Source organism: Bidens hawaiensis, unplaced genomic scaffold (assembly GCF_021521415.1).
Source record: "Bidens hawaiensis isolate Kalapana, Puna unplaced genomic scaffold, B.hawaiensis_p1.1 tig00000055_1, whole genome shotgun sequence".
NCBI lineage: Eukaryota > Viridiplantae > Streptophyta > Magnoliopsida > Asterales > Asteraceae > Bidens > Bidens hawaiensis.
In genome coordinates, this window is record NW_027491016.1 from 2686115 (window position 1) to 2704432 (window position 18318).

Sequence of the window (18318 nt, forward strand, 5' to 3'; positions counted from 1 at the left end):
GTTTGTTTTATTTGCTAGTTGCTACATATAAAACTTAACCCGCAACCTACATATCTACCGAAATTAAAAATTATCATAACAAATCTAAAATCACCTTCAAAATCTAATTTTTTTTTACCCGACTCAACCCCAAAAAGGTTGTAAAACCAAAGGATTATATAACTTAAGAGTAATATTTGATATTACTAAAATAATATATAACTTTATTTTGAGTTTTAAACCTAAAATATTTTGTACCCAATTCAATCAGCTAAACAATTTGGCAACCAGACCCAATAAGAAAGTCATGAACCGTTTTTCAAGTCGAATAGTAACCCGAAAACCGACTCGGATCTCAACTGCGTTAGAAAAACAGGCAACCGAACGTCACAGATTAACAAACATCATCGCAAACATTAACCGAAATGTATTAAGTTAAAAAACCAAAGGTGAATGGTGGTGACATTACAGAATCATAACCGAAAAATAAAAATCTTTATTAGCTCTAAACACCTTTACAAACTGCTCTTCGCCACAAAAATAAGCTGGCATATACCGACTCGACTCCCCATCATCATTCATGAGGCTAACCTCTAAGACCATTCATGAAGTCGAGTCGAACCCATTGGGGTCAACTCATGACTCATCATATAACCGTCACCACCCAGCCCACGGTTAGCAATTAGTGACAAAGTCTCGTAATGTTCGTCAACAATCCTTCTTGCAACCTCCAAATCTTGCAGACTGTTCAAAGCTAAAGAGTCTGCAATCGGGAAATAAACGAGTATGCAAATCCCGACCCCAATACAGCATAAGAGAGAAAGAAAAGCCAAAAATGCAACGACTTCGAATACCACGCCTCCTGGCTTAAACAGAACAGATAGCCCAAGTAGCAAAACCCGTAACGGGTAAAAACAAGAAACACAAAATATCAATGTGTATACGCGTTTTCTCAAACCCTTATTAATCACCCGACTCAGTATCTGCCTCCCGAGCCAGAATAAATAAAGCGTCAACATACCGGCAAAAACACCGAGAAATATGGTGCTTAATAACGGGTAGAAGCAGCGTACCACGTCATTCGGGTCATTGGGATTGCTTGGGTACCCGGTTGTGACTTTGAAAAAGTACCCGTATTTGTTCACATGTAGATCCGTCTCGTATGTGGGTCCCACTAAAACAACTGCCGTTTGAAGTGCGAAGAGCGGCAACATAAATAGAAGAATGTAAACCATTGTTTTGAAGCTCCATTTGTGGCTTAACGGGCCCGAATCGGTATTTTGTAGCGAAGCGCGAAGAAGGAAGACAAGAGTGACAAACAGACACGGTTCAGCGAATCCTAGGTTTGATACGATGTAGCATTTACATACGGTTTCCTGATACTTCGCATCCAAAGACTGTAATACCTGACCGTCACGCCTCAAGAATTCTAAACGGAGAATTTCTCCGAAACCCCACCATATTCCAAATAAGATGAAGATTATTCTAACGACTGATGGGCCACCGAAGTATCTTAGTTGGGTCTGTCTTTGACTACGAATGCGGTCTTGGAAGTAGATCGAGTATAATATGCAGAGCAAACCAGTGAGACCTAAAACCGCAACGAACGTGATTGTAATCACACCGAGTGCATCAGCACCTACGTTTGTCAGGGGCATTAATCAATGAATAGGTTCCACGCATGCTATTCGACAGCATGGATGACACACAAACCCCTGTTGTTAGCAACTCTTTGCAATAACTTGCTAACTAGACCACCTGCATTAGGAGAAAAATAAGTATGCTATTTGTAAAGTCACAAGCATCATGATCCAAAATGGAACGTTTATCGGGTTATATATACAACCACAATAATGAAGTAATGTAACATAAAACCAATATCACCAAAAAGAGTATTTTTCTATGAGCAAATAGCGTCTAGCGGTCAAGCAAAGGCATCAGTAAAACAAACATTTGGGATTCCTGATACATTGTTATCAACTGTATTTTGTAGCTAGCCGTTAATTTTTTTTTCAGTATATGGTACTGGTTACAGGCTTTTAATCGACAAGTGTAACTTCCAAATATCCAACTTTAATAATAGCCTATAACCACATGCTTGGATTCCAGGATGACTCAAAAGATAGCGAACAAAGCAATAGATGTTATAATCTATGTCATATGGAGCTAATACAAGAATTGACGGACTCGTATTTGGAGCAACTGGAAAAAAGCAAGCGGGCTAGAAAAGGACGCAACCTAAAACAAGCATACGTTTAATCTGTGGGGCCCGTAAAATACGAACAAAAACAGAAAAAATGCTGGACATTGTGACAAACAGCCATAGGAGCCTCAATCTTACGAATTTTCTGCAATTTTAGTGATTTTGATTTATTCCATTTTGATTGTAAAAACGTGCGAATTGGAATTTATTAGCTCACACGTTTATTTAGTAACTTAATTTAATGTCTACTCAACGTTGTCATATTTGAATTCTCAATATTTGGCAATGCCTACCAAAACGGTTTCGCTTATTTAGAAATTTATCTACTTTTCCTTTAACGAGTAATCGGCACGTAACAGAAGTACAAAACCTTAAGGATCAAGGACAGCTCGAGCTCGGGCTCATTAACTAAATGAGCTTTATATAAGGCAAGCAAAACAACCAATTGATACCAGGTATTGAACAGAAACACGTATATGGCAAAAACACCCAAACACATTTTATTGAGTCACAAAACTTAATTACAATAATCAATAACCCTAACACGGTATTTATAATCTAACTTGGACACGTTAGACTACAATTATGATTGGACACAATAATTATCACAAACTGTAACCACTGAGTCTTTAGATTGGAACTTAATTAATGTGAAAATTCTGTAAAACCTAACTCTAGTTACAAAGAAAAAAAAATAAAAAATATATGTGTGTGTGTGTGTATGTATATATATATATAATTTTGTGTCAATGAACAGCAAAAGTCTACTGAAAATCCAACATCTGTGACCTAGATCCATAAGCAAAGCATAATTAAACAGAAGTTTAACATAGTCATGTCAAATCTAACATAATTAACCACAAATATAATATTCTAAAAATTAATAAGTTACCAGTAAAGGTGAAATTATGGATCTCCTGAAGCTGAAGAACAAAGATTGAAAATTGAAAAACAACCTAGGAGAAGAGAGAGAGACAGAGAGTACAGTACAACTTTGTTGCTGACAGGCTGTCTCCAGCATCAAGCCAACCAAATATAATCAAATAACTGTAATATTATTGTATTTAGTATTATGTCTTTTTCTTTTTTAAATTAAATGGTGGTGGTGGTATTTGTTTTTTAACAGCTAAGACCGGCGGTTTAAATTGTTTATTTATGTAATGTAATTATTTACGAGAATGGTAATATAATCATAAATAAAAATATTAGATTTTTTTCCTTCTAAATTTATTCTCCACCTACAACTAATTTAAAAAAATATTAAAAAAAAATAAAGGATGAATAGTAATTTCTTCAAATATACAGAAATATCATTATGCTTTCTATCTTTTCCATTCAAAGCTACTAATAACATTATAAAAAATCTCACTCATAAAATACAGGAGATAAGACACGAATGATAAATTTAAAGTTTAATTTTAGAGAATAAAAACAGCCATAAATAAATAACTATAAAATACAACTTGCTTTACCAAAGGTCCAAAAATATAAATAAAAGTTAATAATGAAAGACCGTTTTCATTTACAAATCCATTCAAACCAGTCTTTATTATAAAATTAATTTATTTTTTTTCACCTATCCTACTCAATCAAATCAAACTTTCCACGCTCATTAGAGTGTCCGTAACGCTATCTACTGTCACAACTCAACCAACCCAACAATTTAATAAGAAAATAATTTCGCACTCTTTCATATACACAACCCAGTCCACATTTTAACTCATATTCACAACCTAATTCAATCCAACTTTTTTATAAATAAAAATGCTTCATTGTTTATTAAATTTATATCAAAATGTTCCATATTTTTTTAATAAATAAAACCGTGTTGTTACATTTTTTGTTAAAAAGTTAAAAGTTATAATTTTCATAAAAAAACCAAGTTATATATAAAAGTTAGGTTGCAAACTTAGGTTGTTGGGGCAACCTAGGTTGCAACCGAATGTAGACAAAAAATAATTTATTTTATCTTTTTGTGCCACCTTGCAACCGGTTATGATAAATGGTCATCAAAGTGGATAGTATGCACTTATAACATGCAAGCCTAATCAGCATATCAAATCAATTTTCCACTTATTTTTTTACTCTCAACGCTACTATATACATTCATTTATTCTTTTACTCTCAACTCTACCATATACATTCTTTTCATAGGCAACCTTATTATTTTTACATCATCATTATTCTTTTTTTATTTAACAAATATATTCTTTTTATCAATGTTGTAAAGCTCCCGAGTAGGCGGCCGAGTACTCCCCGCCTAGATCGAGTACTCCTGCCTCGGCCGAGTACTCCGTAGGTATTTTCCGGGTAATCCCCGACTATTCCCGAGTACTCGCGACTCCCCGGTCAACCGTCTAGGACCGCCTAACGACTTTTACAACCTTGCTTTTTATTAAAGAAATGATTTAATCAATTAAATAAAATATATTAATAAATTTTTATTATAACACTTTTTTAAAAGAAAATAATAATTAGAAAGTTATAAAAAGAAACTTAATATTCAAATTAATATTTAAAATTCTTAAATAACAAGTCTGGATATTTTTAAATTATTAAACAAAAATAAATAAATAAGCTTGCTCTAGATTAAAATAACTTATATAGATAAAACTTAAATTAAAAAAAAAATCAAATTAGAACAACAAAACTACATGATTTAAAACAACCATAAATGAAGGTTAGAAGCCCTTGTGGAAAAAAATTATTTGAATTTTAGTTACCTTTGAAACTTAAAAATATTAATTATTATTTAATTAAAATTGTAATAAATTATTATTTATTTAAACGTTTTTATTTATGTGATTTATTATTATTTACTAAAATTAGTTATTTAAAAAGGCGAACGGGATTTGGTAAAGTGCCAAAATATTTTCACTCTTTCTTTATTATTTGAGTAAAGTGTCAAAATCGTCTATGAGGTTTGGTCACATTTGCGAATTTCGTTCAAAAATATTTTTTTCGCAACTAGACCCTCGATGTTTCTCAACCGTTGCCAATTTCATCAAAATTGTTAACTCGGTCTAAATTTAACGTTAACTTAGGGGTTTTACTGTCCTTTTGGCGAACAAAGGTTGAGGAACTTAGACTTTCTTACCAATGACTCAGCAATCTAGATCCGAGTCGCCAAAAGGTATTTGAAAAAGAACAGGCGTTTCTTCTAGAGGAAATCAAAGAAGATCAACTACAAAGACAAAGATGAAAAGGCAGGGCAAGGGAATAAATTTGTATTTCTTATGTGTTTCTTAAGTTTTTTTTATGATGTTTAATGTTTTTTTATTTAAAAATATCTTTTATTGTTTTAAATTTTTGAAAAAAAAAAAGAATATTCGTTGAAGCCCACATTCACTTGAACCACAACAGTCTCTAGTGGCTTCAACAGGGGCTTCAACGAATGTACAATCAGCATCCAATCAACAATGCATGACGCAATATTACAGGATGAATCCAATGGATTACTTTAATGACAGCACGCAGTCTAAGTCTCTAAGATAGTGGTTTTGTTTTATATTATTTAATGATTAACTCTTAATGCTTCATAGTTTTTAACTTTTTTTCTCTAAAGTACTGTTAACAGTGTTTATACTTAATAGTTTGATTGGTAAATAAGATATGCACTGGAGTAGGCTTATAATAATTAATTTTTCTCTAATCTCATTTGTGGGCCGAATAAAATAAAGCCAACACAATACACCAAATTGAAGCTTGTTTCAACACTTTGCAGGCATAAAAGCCCACCAAATTATATCCATTTCGCGACTTGTTACTTAACCCAAAACCCGATTTAAATTGAACTCGACTCAATAAACCCTAGAACCAAAAAAAAAAAAACAAATCTAAAAGGGTTGGGTTATCGGGTTAGATTTCCACCTTTGAAAATCAAAAGAACCCAACACAGTAAACCCAAAACCTGATAAACACACATATATACTAATAAGTAGTTGAATTAAAATCTCATAATTGTAAAAATTAATATTACCATATGTGTTAAATTGTCTTCTATGGACGATCAACATGTTATGAAGTATTATGTGTTCTTCACTGCCCTGCATCATGAAATCGATAACAAGTAAGGCTGCTATATTCGTGAAAGAATCGAAAGCTTACAATAAAATCAAAACATATTTCTCTAACAATAATAGCCCCAAACAAGATAGAATAAATTACAGGTAACGAAAGAAGAACTAAAGAATGCTTATCCTGCGATGATGTTTCTTTTCCTCTAACATTATCAATGAATCAATACTATTTGGGGTTGTTGACGGCAGCAGCGACTTAAAGTTATTGGATTAATGAATGCAGAATTAGGTTAATGATTTTTGGTGAAGTGTGGTGTGATATTTAATAGTTTATGTATGGGCCATCAAAGAAAATTGGTTAACATATTGGGCCTACATGGCCTGTTTATACCAAAATGAATGCTAAAATATACGAAAAGGTAATAAGCATGATGCAGAGATTCAAACCAAGATCAAGAGGGCCATATTGTGGAAACTTGTAATAAATTACAACATTATTGATCAAATAATCAAATTGCATTATAATATCCCATTACATGTATATTTTTTAAATGTGCCCCAAAACTTTCGAGAACGAGGCCCTTACTTATCTTCATACGAAATTATTTAGGTTTCATATACACATGTAAATCGAATGTACTTATATGTATAGACATGCTATTTTTCATATAGGAGATATATGCACGCATGCGTGCATGTTAAGAAAGAGTGCGAGGATCGGTTGAGGAATAATAACGTGATTGTTAGTAAGGAGATACTGAAGGAAACCGTTATCATCTATGTATTTAATTAATCAAATCCGGTCAATGATTTTTATATCACAAGGCATAAATGAACATTATTGTATTCAGTTATGCTTTTGTAAAATTATGTTTTTGATTTCTTAAATATGATAAAGAGCCATTCGGTTGTTTAACTTTCAACATGGAGAATAAGAGGGCTTAAAAACAAATAAGAGGGCTTTTCATCACTCAAATATGGTGCCCGGTTATGTTTTTGATTGGAACGGTTTATTTCCGAAGAAAGTCGTGTTCGTTGCATGGAGGGTAGTACCAGGTCGACTACCGACTTCCGACACCTTGAAGAAAAGGTATATTCCTGTTAGTTCGACTTTATGCCCGATTTGTGGAGAGGTTGAGGAAACGGTCGAGCATGTGCTTGTTTCATGTGGCATTGTGCAAACCTTGTGGAGCTTGATTTCCTTATGGTGTAAGACGCCCGATTTCATTATATTTTGTGTTCGAGATTTGGTAGAGTTGCATAAGTTTTTCTCGTTTCGAAAGGAGAAGGCGAATTTGTTTAATGCCATTTGTTTAGTTGTTGTATGGTGCCTATGAAAGAAAAGGAACGGTTTGGTTTATAACAAGACATAAATTCACGTCTCAAGTTTGGTGAAATCAAACGCTTGGCTTTCTTTGGATTAAGAATAGGTCGTAGAGGCTCAGGTGGTCTTGGGAGGATTGGTGTGGGTTTCGGGTGTGACGACGGCTGGTTGTAAAGTGGGCTGTCTCCAATTCCTAGTTTGTATTTTGTATTATGCTCATTTGTGTTTTGTTTTATAAACAAGTTACAATATAAGTTACTGCACATGACATTGTAACTAAAAGAATTTGATATTTAACGTAATTTTATTTCTTAAATAACCAGAATTATTACCATTTATTTAAAACATTCTAATATCATCATCACCCAACAAAACTAAGTATAACGAGGCGACATTTTCATAATTCTCAATGCATCAAAAATCATTAACATGCAGAGTAGAAAATGTGCATCATTCGACAGTAACGTGTATGACACGCAGTAATACTTACACATAAGTGCCAAATTATAGTGCATTTAAATCTACACTTGGAGGCAATAGCGGATTGAGTTGATGCTTGGCAGATGATCGAGCGACTGGGTGTCTCTTCACATAGTCCCATGGAGTTAAATCTTCCCAGCCTGGCAGCAAGGATCTATGACTATTTTCTTGAGTGGAACAGCATTGTCTATGGCATACACAGCGAGCTCAAGGTCACTTATTCGGCCATAATATCCATTAATCTCAAGAATCTTAAGGTGTTTATGCCCTTCAGGAGCTACAACGCGTCTTACTTTCCTCCTACTTTGCATCGGTGAATACCAAAGTAGCTGCAGAAACAATACTTATAGTGATTTTCATTTAACTATGACAAAATATAGAGAACATCATTTACATTTGTCTTGGCTTTTAGGTTTCATCCTCCATGTTTAAAAATCACTCTGCATCCCTTTATGTTTCATATAATTCTATTATAAAACATAAACAATCATATGCTAAGAAAAAAAACAAGCAGCTGCCAATTTATCTATATTTGTTCAATTCTTCTTGTAAGATAGTTTCATTTTCATAATGCTTAAATCTTAGTTTTGTGAATTATCTCACAATTGCATAACTTTTATTATTCTGATTCAGATGAAAAGGGATTGGGTACTGATAATTACAATCTTATACTCGTTAAAATATTGTGTCCCATAATAGGTATCCATAATAATCACAATTACCTGTTAAAAATTATTTCCCTCACTACTACAAAAACAGGTAATTGCTACGACCAAATCCGTAGCAAATCTGTAGTAAACACCCAGTTTGCTATGAATTTGCTACGAATATGGTCTGTAGGTACAAGTCTCGTAGCTAACTTATTAGCAACGGTTTTTTGCTACGGAATCACAATTTTGCAACGAATTTAGCTACCAAAAAGGTTGTCGTTATTTTAGCTACATTAGCTACAGATTTTGCTACAAAATTGTTTGCTACGAATTTTTAGCTACAGAATTTTGCTACATTCTTTAAGCTACGAACTTTTAGCTACAAAATTTTGCTACGATTTTATCACTGTAATTTTGCTACAGATTTTTTAGCTACGAATACGCTATGCTTTTTGCTACCAGTTTGGCAATGAAATTTACCTACATATTTTGTATGATTTTAGCTACGAATGTAAGGTTTAGCTATAGATTTTGTACGGAATTTTTCGAAAAGTTTCCTTTTTTATCTATAAACATTCTATTCAAATTTTATACAATATCATACCAAAAATAAATATTCAAACCAAATAGAATAATATCCATATGTAATACAAGAAAGTTCTAAATCATCCAAACTGTAATAAAATAAAAAAAATGAAATTTAGTTTACCAACATAAACCTGTATAATCTTAACTTGGAGGAAACTTTTGTAGTTGGCTTCGTGACAATTGAAGATTCTCGTTTATTTCAGCACACAATCTCGCATTTTCTTCAATTTTCTCCAACATAGCATATTTCTCTACCTTTTCTCGTTTCAAATCGGTTATTTTCCCATTCCAGCTCAGCTGCTTTTTCTTTCAACCAGTTGCATATGTAACTATATATTAGATGCGCACATCATCCTTATTACCACATCAATTATTGTTTTAAGTTTCTATATATAATAGAAAAAGAAGGCCAAATCATAGTTAGCAGATTTAAACGTTGGGGCGAAAATAGACCAGCCTCTGTCACTTTTATCTAAAAGAAAATACAAACCTTATCACTTCTCCCCTATGGATAAAAACACAGCTAGTCCCGTGCAACCGACCTTTTTTCTTTCCCCCTGCGATGCTTGACCATAATTCCATATCAAATTCTAGGTGTAAGCTAGCGTCATCTCCATACTTCTTTATAACCAGTTCGTTGTATGATTCCTAAAATAAGAACATTAAAATTTAGTACATTAACATTATATAACTAAGCTATAAAACTAGAAACATGCATATAAAAGATAACAAGACTTGCATAAGCTTCACCCGCCCTCAGTCTAGGATTGTCAATAGGGGATTTTAGTTCAACGGATCCACTATGCTCGCAAATACATCCATGGGGACATAATATTTGGTTTACCTTCCATACCTTCATCACAAAATAAACGTGCTCATGTGAAAAGACAGCCTAAATCAAGCTATTTATAATTTAAAGTAGTGAGAAGTCACCATCTGGTAAAAATTGATCTTGCTAGATGCATTACTTTCCTTGAAAGTGGTTGTCTTACTTCATCTTGCCTGCATCATTAACATGTAATTAAATTTTATAAAAGATTTACTTTATTGCATTTTTGGACAAATTCAAGACATACATTGCCATACTAATATCAACTAAAGCATCAAACTCATCCCCAACATTCACTCGCTGTATTTTCCCATGATCCATTCTTTCTTTCCAACCTCCATATTTGTTTTCATACCATCTTCCACTTCATGTAAAAACATGTATTAATTTATTTGATAAAAAACATCAATCAAATCTAAACCCTTGAAAGACAGATTGGCATAATGCAATAAATACTGAACACATAATTAAGAATAAGGGTTGCAATAACATACATTTAATTATTAATATTTACCGATGTAATTTTTGCAAGAATTTGCAGCAATTATTAAAGTTACGCATTTTATAGAAGTTATAATAGTATAGTATGTAAGGTGTAAACGAGCTGAGTTGAGCCCAGGCTTGACTAGGCACGAGCTCGACTCGTGAGTTGTTTTTTCAAGCTTGGGCTCGGCTCGAGCTCGTATCATTATTGTTTATTATTTACTTATATATATGTTTTTAAATCATTTTATATATTCTGAAAAAAAAACTTAAACGAGCCTAAGCTCGGCTCGAGCTCAAATGTGCAGTGCGAAATTAATATATAAAAGTTGAAAAGATGTAGAACTTAAAAATACACAAGGCTCAAGCTCAAAAAAGCTCGGCTCGGCTCAAGCTTTTATCAATCTGATCCTAAGTAGCTTTCGAGCAGCTCGGTTCGTTCGCAACACTAGTACTAATGTTGTAGGTTGTTCTTATCTGTGTAGGCTAGGTATCTTGTCCTCCCATAGTGTCACATACCATGAACTCATCTTTAATCGACTTCTACTTAGAGGTTTTACCTTCAGTATCTGCCTTTAGTGTAACCAACATCTTTCCTTTCACAACCTCAGTGTAAACCGAGCATCTTCGTCCGACGCAATTGATAACGACACTCTATGGCTTACCGCCACCTTGCTGACGTATACTCTAACTAAAATTTTTGACGAGATAGCTTCTCATATTGGTATACAGTGAGCACCTTCCTTCAAACAGTCCACAATCATGGTTTCTAGCTGTACGCGGTAGCTTAGTTATGAAATCTATGGTAATGTGTCTTCATCTCCATTCTGGTGTTTCTAATGGTTGTATCTTTCCATACGGTTTCGCTCTTCCTTGACTTGCGAGCAGGTCGACACTTACTAACATATCCTATCACTTTGTCCTTCATACCCGGCCACCGGTAGTCCTCCTACACATCTTGGTGTAACCCGAATATTCATTCCCACTATATTTTTTTTTCATCTTGCTCTCATCCTTTATAACTTTTACTGCACCTAGCAAATCTCGCTCATGAAATCTGAAGTGCGAACTAAATTATACGACTTAATTGTTGCGATAACTTCTTGACCTTTATGGGTTACTGTGTCAGCGACCACATTGGCCTAACCAGGATAATACTTGATTTTACAATCCAAATCCTTTGTCAACCCTAACCATCTTCTTTGCCTCCGATTCAGTTTTACTGCTTGAAGAAGTACTTCAAACTCTTGTGATCAGCATAGTTGGTACACTTTGGAAACTTAACATACAGTTTCCTTTTCTTCATGTCTCACACTTTTCTCAAGTGACCAGCATGGTTAGACTTATTCCTTGAATAAATCAAAATTATCTTCAATGAGTGCAACGACAGATTTGTCCAACGTCGGACGACATACCCTATCCATCATAACCATAAATGCCGCCAGAGCATTCGTCAATCTAAACAACATCATGAAAAACTTGTATGTCCATATTGCGTTCGAAATATTGTCTACCTCTTTCACCTTAAACTGATTATCACCAGATCTTGAGATCTATTCGGGAGAACCAACTAGCATCTTGTAACAAATCAAACATCGTCAATCTATGGCAACAGATATCTATTCTTCGCCGTAAGCTTATCCACTCGCGGTTATCAATACACATTCTCATACTTCCGTCTTTCTTCTTCACGAACATCACCGGTGCACCCCACAAGGAAAACACTCGATCTTATAAAACCTTTATCAAGGAGTTCTTGAAGTTGGGACACTAACTCTTTCATCTCGGATGGCGCCAGACACTAAGGCGCTTTCGCGACGGGTTGTGCTCCTGGTATTAGCTCAATCTGAAATTCTACCTCTCATTCTAGTGGTAACCCCGGAAGGAACTCTAGGAACACTTCTGGATAGTCACGAACTATAGGAACGTCTTTCAATCCTTTTGTCTCGGCCGTAGCCTTGACAACATACGCCAGGTACGCATTGTACCCTCGCTTTATCAAACCTTCGGCTTTTATTATCGAAATGACGTTAAGCCCTAACTTTCTTTATCATCGTACACCGTCGTCGTACCACCATCCAAAGATTTTGATCTTAACAATTCACTCTTACAGACTATCTGAGCCTTAAACTCAGACGGCTAATCCATTCCCAACTACGTCGAGCCCTCTTAAGACCATAACATAACTAGTAGCAAGGAAATCACGTCCTTCTAGTTCTATTTTACAATTCTTAACCACTCACAAGATTTTAACTAAAGTACCACTAGTGGTTTCTTCATAACAGTCTCACGTATATAACAACATTCTTCCTAGTGTTCTTCTTTCACACTCGCTACACCACGTAGCTTCATCCTTTTATGCCTTTTCAATTAGGATTCCTTGACAGTCACCTGTAATTCTCGATCATTTCTACCTTCTCAACATTCGCTTCATCACCCACGATCCCAACAAGTTCCCTTATGGAGTCAACTATTGCATGTATACTACATGTTTAGCTCATTTCACTTGACTTGTCTCAGTTTCCTTCATGTTGCTTCCATTTGGATTCCCAATCTGGGTAGCCTTTAAATGCTTCCGCGAGCGTCGTTGGTATTGAAATGCGAAACAATTGAGCAACTCCCTTAATGTTTTTGGCTACAAGCTCCAAATGTGATCCTTCTTCGTTACTTCCTTCGGTTGGAGTTCTACTTCTTTCGTGTATCACGTTGTCACACATTTCTTCAATATGTGTCAAGTTGACACGTGTCCTACCGCAGCATCTGGTACGACGTCCTCATTATCAACATTCGTCCTATCTTTTCTCTAAGGAACACAAACATTATCACTCCAGGAATTATTTAGCACATGATTTGTAAGGTAAGTAGTTAATGACAGAGGCCAAGTGTAATTAACTCTTTACATTACTCCTCAGGTTCTACATACTTCCCTTTATGATTTCACTTGTGCTAGTTTCTACTACCCAATCATGCAAACATACAAATAACCTACATTCTTATCCCTAGCATTTAAGCTAGCATACACACCTTCTTCTTTAGCAAGTAAGCTAACATACACACATCCTTCTCTAGCAATTAAGCTAACATACACACATTCTTCTCTAGCAATTTAAGCTAGCATTTATACATTCTTATACTTTCATTTAACATGCATATACATACATTCTCAAATTCACTTAATCATGTACTTTACCGTTCTCGAGCTTGCTTGAGCGACACATGGCATTCTCGGACTGGCATCTTCCTTCTTTCCTTCCTTAAGTCCCATTCTCTGTTCGAGTCTAAGCATGTAGGATGCTTACTTCTCTTGAACTTATGCTCTGATACCAACTGTAAGGCCCCGTTCCCGGTAACCCTACTTTGGTGTTGGATTTACTCATAAACACAGTTCTAAAATCAGAGTTAATTAAAAACTTTCGCGGAATACTAAAAACATCAACCATCATATTACAAAACAACAAAATCTTGTCTTAACAAAGTTGAATTTTCTTAACATAACGTCATAAAACACTTCTATCCCGAGATGTCAGTCTTCCAGTCCCTACCGTGTGCCATCCTCAAGCCAGCTCCTTTAACCTATTTACCTGCGTGCATACTAAAAGTCAGCTACGCTGAGTGAGTTCTAGTTAAGCAGGTAACATACAATCATTCTCATTCTTACTCATTTATATAAACATATATCCGAAGTCACATATTACATTCGTTCTTACATTTTTACTTTCATACATACATACTTTTACTTACCTGCATTATTTTATACATACTTGTTCTACATTTTAAAGAGCCTTTCGCCCTATAACCTTCGCAGATATTTTTAGGGTCTGCAACCCTTTTATTCTTCGCATTGCAACCCTTTTTATTCTTCGCATATATTATTAGGGTATGCAACCCTTTTATACTTCGCATATATTATTAGGGTATGCAACCATTTTATTCTTCGCATATATTATTAGGGTATGCAACATTTTTATTCTTCGCATATATTATTAGGGTATGCAACCCTTTTATTATTCGCATATATTATTAGGGTATGCAACCCTTTATACATTAAATCTACATATTATACATACCATTCATACATTATAAACATCATACGTACATTCTTCTCATTAGTTATATCTGTCCTCATATGTCTTTTCACACATACGTTCAACTCTTTCTACACAGATTAGGTATATTTATAAACATTCATAAGGCATACACTTACCACTTAAGGTAAGTGTATTAACTAATCACATTGAGTATGCACACAGCCCCGAAAACATAACACAGAATTGGGGCTAGAAACTCACCTGGAATCGGTTTCTCTCGCCGTTAATGGTAATGCCCTTCCTTAGTTGTGCACGACTAACTGCACAATACATTACGCGTGTCAATCATCTGTTACTAGTATCTATTATATCTATGCTAATGAAACCCTCAGCTAACGGGGGTCATGGAATTTCGCATGGAAGAATTTCTCATGGAAGAATTTCGTTTCTCATGGAATTTCTCTTCTCATGGGAATTTCGCTTCTCATGAAATTTAGCTTCTTATGGAATTTCTCTTCTCATGGAATTTCGCTTCTCATGGGATTTCTCTTCTCACGGAATTTCTCTTCTCATGGGATTTCTCTTCTCATGCGAAAAACCCATTTTTTTACATCTTTTTTTTGCCATTTTAAAGCTATTTTACTCCGTGACTCTTCCTTAGGACCCGATTTAACCCTTTTTTGGGTTTTGGGTTGTACCAAATTTGTATAACCGTGTTTTATGAGATCCGAACATCACCTTTCTGTCCTATAACATACCCGTGAGGTTATAACTCACCAAGTTTATGTTTTTCTTACATTTCACAGCCCGATCTATCATCCTATCAGTTTGCATGTCGAAACCGACTAAAAACTTAACCATTTAAACTGAAACCTACCTTTTGCTTCAGGTTCGGTTCGGATCCGAGACGACTCGAGGATCTGGACGTGATTCTTGTTATTTGAAGACACTTTGAGCACCAAGATCTTCCTTACTTTAACCCGGATTTGGATTCGGGTCTTGAGAGAGTATGTGTGTTCTATGGTGTGTGTGAAAGTGTTTGGAGAGAAAGAAAATGGTGAAAGGGTGGAGGGGTTGGGTTTATATAGGGGGTTATTGGCCCCACAACCCACTCACACTTCCAAGTCCAAATATTATCCAAACACTAAACACAAGACTAACTTAACAACACACACGCAACAATAAATTCTCTTTTATTGTAATCTCGTAATACGGATGTTTCACAAAACCACTACACCCTAAAATAAAAATCGTCCCTCTGCTGACGTGATGTTACTTGTCAAAAATCGCTCCCATTTTGTAGCCATACACTACACGTAGCCTAATGAGTTATAGTGAGTTATATTAAATGTAATGGACAATATCATGCATACATACATACATACATACATACATACATACATACATACATACATACATACATACATACATGCATAAAGCATCCGGTTCATTGGTCGATCCCGTTCTTAAACAAGTTTTAAATGGTGGGTCCAATTAGTTCTTGGAGATATTATTAAGTATATTAGGAACTTATTTTCATTATTTCTTTTAACATTTGACTTTAAGATATTACGCTATTGATTTTTGCTACTGAGTTGTGAAAATAGTTTTACATTATTGTTTCTTGATTTTGATACGAATTTATTTAATTATTTTAAATCTTTAATTTCTTGATGTAGCTATGGATTTGTTACATATTTCACTAAATTACCTTTGTAACTTTATTTATTGATTTTTGTTACTGATTTTGCAACAAATTTAACTAAAAACTTTCCCTCGCTATTTTTATTTACTTAGGTTTGTTATCAATTTGCTACGAATTTGCTAAACTTTTTTTTAAATATTTTTTTAATAAATTTGCTACGGATTTTGCTATCTATTTTAAGAGGTCATTTTTATTATTCTTATATTCTCAAGATTGCTATGGATTTTGCTACCGATTTTATGAAGTCATTTTTATTATTTTTATTTTCTCAAATTTGTTATGGATTTTGCTATCAATTTTATGAATCATTTTTAATATTTTTATTTTCTCAAGTTTGCTATGAATTTAGCTATGGACTTTCCTTTGCAACGGAATATATGTAGCTAAATCATTGCAAAATGTGTGCCTAGCTAATCTGTAGCTACTTCGTAGCAAAATTTGCAACCAACTTTTTCCGTAGCAAAAAATTCGTACCTAATACCTGTTTGTGTAGTAGTGCCTTAACAAGTATCCTATTCGGTTAATGCGGAAAAATATTGGATATTGATCAAGGACCGATATTTGAGATATCAGTTATCGCGGTGGGATATCGATAATTTTAATAACATGCGAAATTTACAATCTAACACTAACAATTCAGTATATTATCGGACTAGCATAATTCCTACCATTAACAAATTAACCTTTTGCAACTTGCAAAACACTAACAATTGTAGCAAGTAGGAACTAGTTAAGACTTAAAATACTAACTTTAAACATTAAAAATTAAGAATTAAGACTTAAAATACTGATATGTTGGTTCAATAAAACAGGTAATGACGGGATTAAGAAGAAAGAGATTGAAGAAGAGTCAACAATTTCAATATCACCAACCACATGGGTGGAAATTGAAGAGAATAATAATAATAATAATAATAATAATAATAATAATAATAATAATAATAATAATAATATTAATAATAATAATAATAATAACAATAATCAGGATGAGATTGTTCCATGTAAAGAAAGCCCTGTTCAGGTGCCAGGTCCAACCAATCCTGGTGCGCAGCTGGCGCTTCGAGTCCACGTGTTCGTCACTCTTTATATCAAATGCTTCTTGAGGAGACCACGAGTGAAGCTGACAGTTGTGAATGGGAAAATGCTTCTTGTTGGAATTATGGACCGGTTCGGGTAAGTCAATACGGCCAACCGGATTATGACCCGTGAGAGTTACACCGTGAGGTAACGAGCCATTGACCTGCTTAAGTTAGTTAACCGGGTTAGATACTTTAACGAGATGAAATTACATGGAGCGGGCTTTGGAGCAAGAAGTGGACTTGTTGGCCCATTAGGTTTATAACTAACTAAGTTAGTTAAACCTAATTATAGGTTATATAAACACATGATGTTATGGACATAACCTTAACCCTAAGCTAATCAACAAGTCCATCTCCTTTCTTCCTCCACCCCATTGCCGGCCAACCTGCACCACCGCCGCTGCCCGACCACCGACGCTGTCCAGCCACCGCCGCCGCTCGCCGCCGCCGCTGTCCGGCTACCACCATCACTACCGGTGCCGTCATGCACCGCCACTGATTGGTCGTTGGATCTCGTTGTGTCACCTAGCTCGGTTCGTTAGCATTCGGTGTCTCAACCGGTTAATTATTAACCGAGGTAAACTTAAATATATTGTTAGTTTTCGGTGCTGATTAATTATATATATTCCGCTGCGTATAATTATTAATTAACGTGATTAATTATTATTTGCCACGTTTATTGAACCGGATTTAATAAACAAAATTTTAACTAATCATCACTGAAACCCAACAGTGGTGTCAGAGCCTTGGTTACAACATACGAGTCGACTCCGGTATTTTCACCGGTTCTACATCATAAACTTAAAAGGAGTTGACGTTTATGATCTAGATAAAATATTAGGGCAATTTTAGTTTGGTCAAAATTTTATTTATTTTATTTGACCAAAATATTGCCCGACTTATTTTTCGTTGAATATGTAAATTTGGCCCGACCTTGTTTGTTTGGTTGAA

The 18318-nt window shown here is 34.7% G+C and overlaps 2 protein-coding genes across 2 annotated transcripts; one reads left to right on the plus strand and one right to left on the minus strand.

The window, feature by feature from the left end:
* Positions 1–419: 419 nt before the first annotated feature.
* On the minus strand, positions 420–1708 carry LOC143636546 (uncharacterized). Its single transcript, XM_077104138.1, has one exon. The coding sequence runs from the start codon at positions 1635–1637 to the stop codon at positions 573–575; it is 1065 nt and encodes a 354-aa protein (XP_076960253.1). The 5' UTR covers positions 1638–1708; the 3' UTR covers positions 420–572.
* A 5470-nt stretch (positions 1709–7178) lies between these two features.
* LOC143625697 (uncharacterized) lies at positions 7179–7538 on the plus strand. Its single transcript, XM_077095986.1, has one exon. The coding sequence runs from the start codon at positions 7179–7181 to the stop codon at positions 7536–7538; it is 360 nt and encodes a 119-aa protein (XP_076952101.1).
* Positions 7539–18318: the final 10780 nt, after the last annotated feature.